Below are 3,176 nucleotides of genomic sequence, written 5' to 3'. Positions count from 1 at the left end.
CCTGGAACGATATATGGGAATGTAGTCAGAAGATGGTTATTGGTCAAGAAACGATGCTGGATAACGTAGGACAGTAGAGCCTGAAGATGGTTATTGGTCAAGAAACGATGCTGGATAACGTAGGACTGTAGAGCCTGAAGATGACTATTGGTCAAGAAACGTTGTTGGATAACGTAGGACAGTAGAACCTGAAGATGGTTATTGATCAAGAAACGATGCTGGATAATATAGGACAGTAGAGCCTGAAGATGACTATTGGTCAAGAAACGATGCTGGATAACGTAGGACAGTAGAACCTGAAGATGGTTATTGGTCAAGAAACGATGCTGGATAACGTAGGACAGTAGAGCCTGAAGATGGTTATTGGTCAAGAAACGATGCTGGATAACGTAGGACAGTAGAGCCTGAAGATGGTTATTGGTCCAGGAACGATGCTGGATAACGTAGGGCAGTAGAGCTTGAAGATGACTATTGGTCTAGGAACGATGCTGGATAACGTAGGACAGTAGAGCCTGAAGATGACTATTGGTCAAGAAACGATGCTGGATAACGTAGGACAGTAGAACCTGAAGATGGTTATTGGTCAAGAAACGATGCTGGATAACGTAGGACAGTATAGCCTGAAGATGACTATTGGTCTAGGAACGATGCTGGATAACGTAGGACAGTAGAACCTAAAGATAGTTATTGGTCGAGGAACGATGCTGGATAACGTAGGGCAGTAGAGCCTGAAGATGGTTTTTGGTCTAGGAACGATGCTGGATAACGTAGGGCAGTAGAGCCTGAAGATGACTTTTGGTCTAGGAACGATGCTGGATAACATAGGGCAGTAGAGCCTGAAGATGACTATTGGTCGAGGAACGATGCTGGATAACGTAGGACAGTAGAGCCTGAAGGACTATTGGTCGAGAAACGATGCTGCATAACGTAGGACAGTAGAGCCTGAAAATGACTATTGGTCGAGGAACAATGCTGGATAACGTAGGACAGTAGAGCCTGAAGATGACTATTGGTCAAGAATCGATGCTGGATAACGTAGCGCAGTAGAACCTGAAGATGACTATTGGTCTAGGAACGATGCTGGATAACGTAGTACAGTAGAGCCTGAAGATGACTTTTGGTCTAGGAACGATGCTGGTATAACGTAGGGTAGTAGAGCCTGAAGATGGTATTGGTCGAGGAACGATGCTGGATAACGTAGGACAGTAGAACCTGAAGATGACTTTTGGTCGAGAAACGATGCTGGATAACGTAGTACAGTAGAGTCTGAAGATGGTTATTGGTCGAGGAACCATGTCGAATAATGTAGAACATCACAAACTGACGATCATTATTGGTCAAGTGTCGTTGTCAGCTAATGTAGGACATTAGAGCCTGAAGATTGTTATTGTTCAAACATTCTTCACCAGCAACAGAAACATAAAAATCGAAATGGTGTATTTAAGTGTTTCACACTCACAAAAAAGAAACCTATCATTCCGTAGGTATTTGAAGAACTTGTAGCATTCCGCCACAACTTAATTTTTCGTATTATTAGCCGACACTAGGCAGCTGGTACATAACTGAAAATAATTTAAAATGTTTGAATCATAAGTATTCGAGAGATATGTAAGAAATACTAACAATGGTATTTGTTAGTGATACGGTGACTAAATTCTAGTTTTTTAATGTATTTTTGGTAAAATGTCATTCTAGAAATACTTATTTTTACTAATAGATCATGAATGATTTATACCAAGAACCCTTTTTTTACTTTTTTCTTAGATGTGGCAGGACATAGAAAGTATTCTACTTAGTGACGTAACTCCTGATCCTCGTTATTCAAACACTCTAGCTTCCTTACCGGCCCCTCTACAAGTGGATGTACAACAGCGGGAGGATGATACGTCTACCCACCCCATTACGGTGCCGTCCCATTTTTACAATCAGCAGACACAGGGTGGATTTTGTGTTCCCAGTTGCATGAACAACACCAGTTTCATGAATTCGTTCGATTTCCAAAAATTAAAACCTAATTATGGCGATCAGTACTCGGTTAAAGCGCAAGAAGAATTAGAAACTGTGAACTTATATTACAATGAAAATATGGGACATTACATTCCGGTCTCACAACATAATAGTAAACCTCAGTACTATGTAGACATAAATGGATCTCATGATCAAAACATGGCTATCTCTTATTCACGACCTTGGAGTTACGGTCAGCCTGGATCAGTTTTCAGTGTTTCTTCTCAAATGTCCCCTCCATCATCCCCAGAAAACTGTGGGGGTCAGCAATATCCCCAGACAAACGTTCTCTTTGAAACAGTTTCCCATCAAGTGACCTCTGGAAGAATTCCAGTGACCTACAGCTGGCCTTCTCACATTGCTTTTAATACCATAAACTATAGCTCTCCAAATATGCAGATGGTGACTCCGCCATCTTCGCCGAACTTGGGTGAGCTTTTAGTGAACGGTACAGCATCTTATGGTTCTTCGGTTCCTGGGATCCTACCACCACCACCAATCAAACCACGACGTGGCCGAAGAAGCAGTGGTCGCAAAAAAATAACAGTTCACACGTGCTCTCATCCAGGATGTAGTAAGACTTATACTAAAAGTTCGCACTTGAAGGCTCATCTTCGGACCCACACCGGCGAGAAGCCCTACCAGTGTTCATGGAAAGGCTGTGGTTGGAGGTTTGCACGCTCCGACGAACTGACGAGACACTACCGGAAACACACCGGTGACAGGCCTTTTCAATGTCGTCTATGTGAACGTGCCTTCTCCAGGTCCGACCATCTGTCTCTTCATATGAAGAGACACACCGTAGTTTAACCCTACGGAAGAGACATTTTTCATTAAAACTCTTAGAGTCTCTAATTTGAAATGTATACAGACTATAAATATGTTTTTAAGTATGATACACCTAGTCGCCCTCATACCTCATATGATACGCCTAGTCGCCCTCATACCTCATATGATACGCCTAGTTGCCCTTATACCTTAGGTCATCAAATAAAGAAACATTCTCAACTTCCACGATCTTGATTCAGCGACGACATATTAATCATTTCAAAAAGAAAGAAACAAGTTCCAACATCTCGTCCATTAAACTTTCTATAAAGAAAGATGTTTCTGGTTTGAGCAACACCAAAAGTGGCATCATGCAGTTTGGTAAGGTTTTATGCTTCCTT

At 41.9% G+C, this 3,176-nt stretch overlaps 1 protein-coding gene across 1 annotated transcript; it reads left to right on the top strand.

Annotated features, from left to right (window-relative positions):
* The first annotated feature begins 572 nt into the window (after nt 1-572).
* Nucleotides 573-2,817, top strand: LOC106467143 (Krueppel-like factor 5). Its single transcript, XM_013927464.1, has 2 exons — nt 573-659; nt 1,765-2,817. The coding sequence occupies exons 1-2, from the start codon at nt 573-575 to the stop codon at nt 2,815-2,817; spliced, it is 1,140 nt and encodes a 379-aa protein (XP_013782918.1).
* The last annotated feature ends 359 nt before the right edge of the window (nt 2,818-3,176 follow it).

Source organism: Limulus polyphemus, unplaced genomic scaffold (assembly GCF_000517525.1).
Source record: "Limulus polyphemus unplaced genomic scaffold, Limulus_polyphemus-2.1.2 Scaffold2502, whole genome shotgun sequence".
Classification (NCBI taxonomy): Eukaryota; Metazoa; Arthropoda; class Merostomata; order Xiphosura; family Limulidae; genus Limulus; species Limulus polyphemus.
Note: the sequence above shows the minus strand (reverse complement) of the source record. Positions and strands in the feature narration are given on the sequence as shown.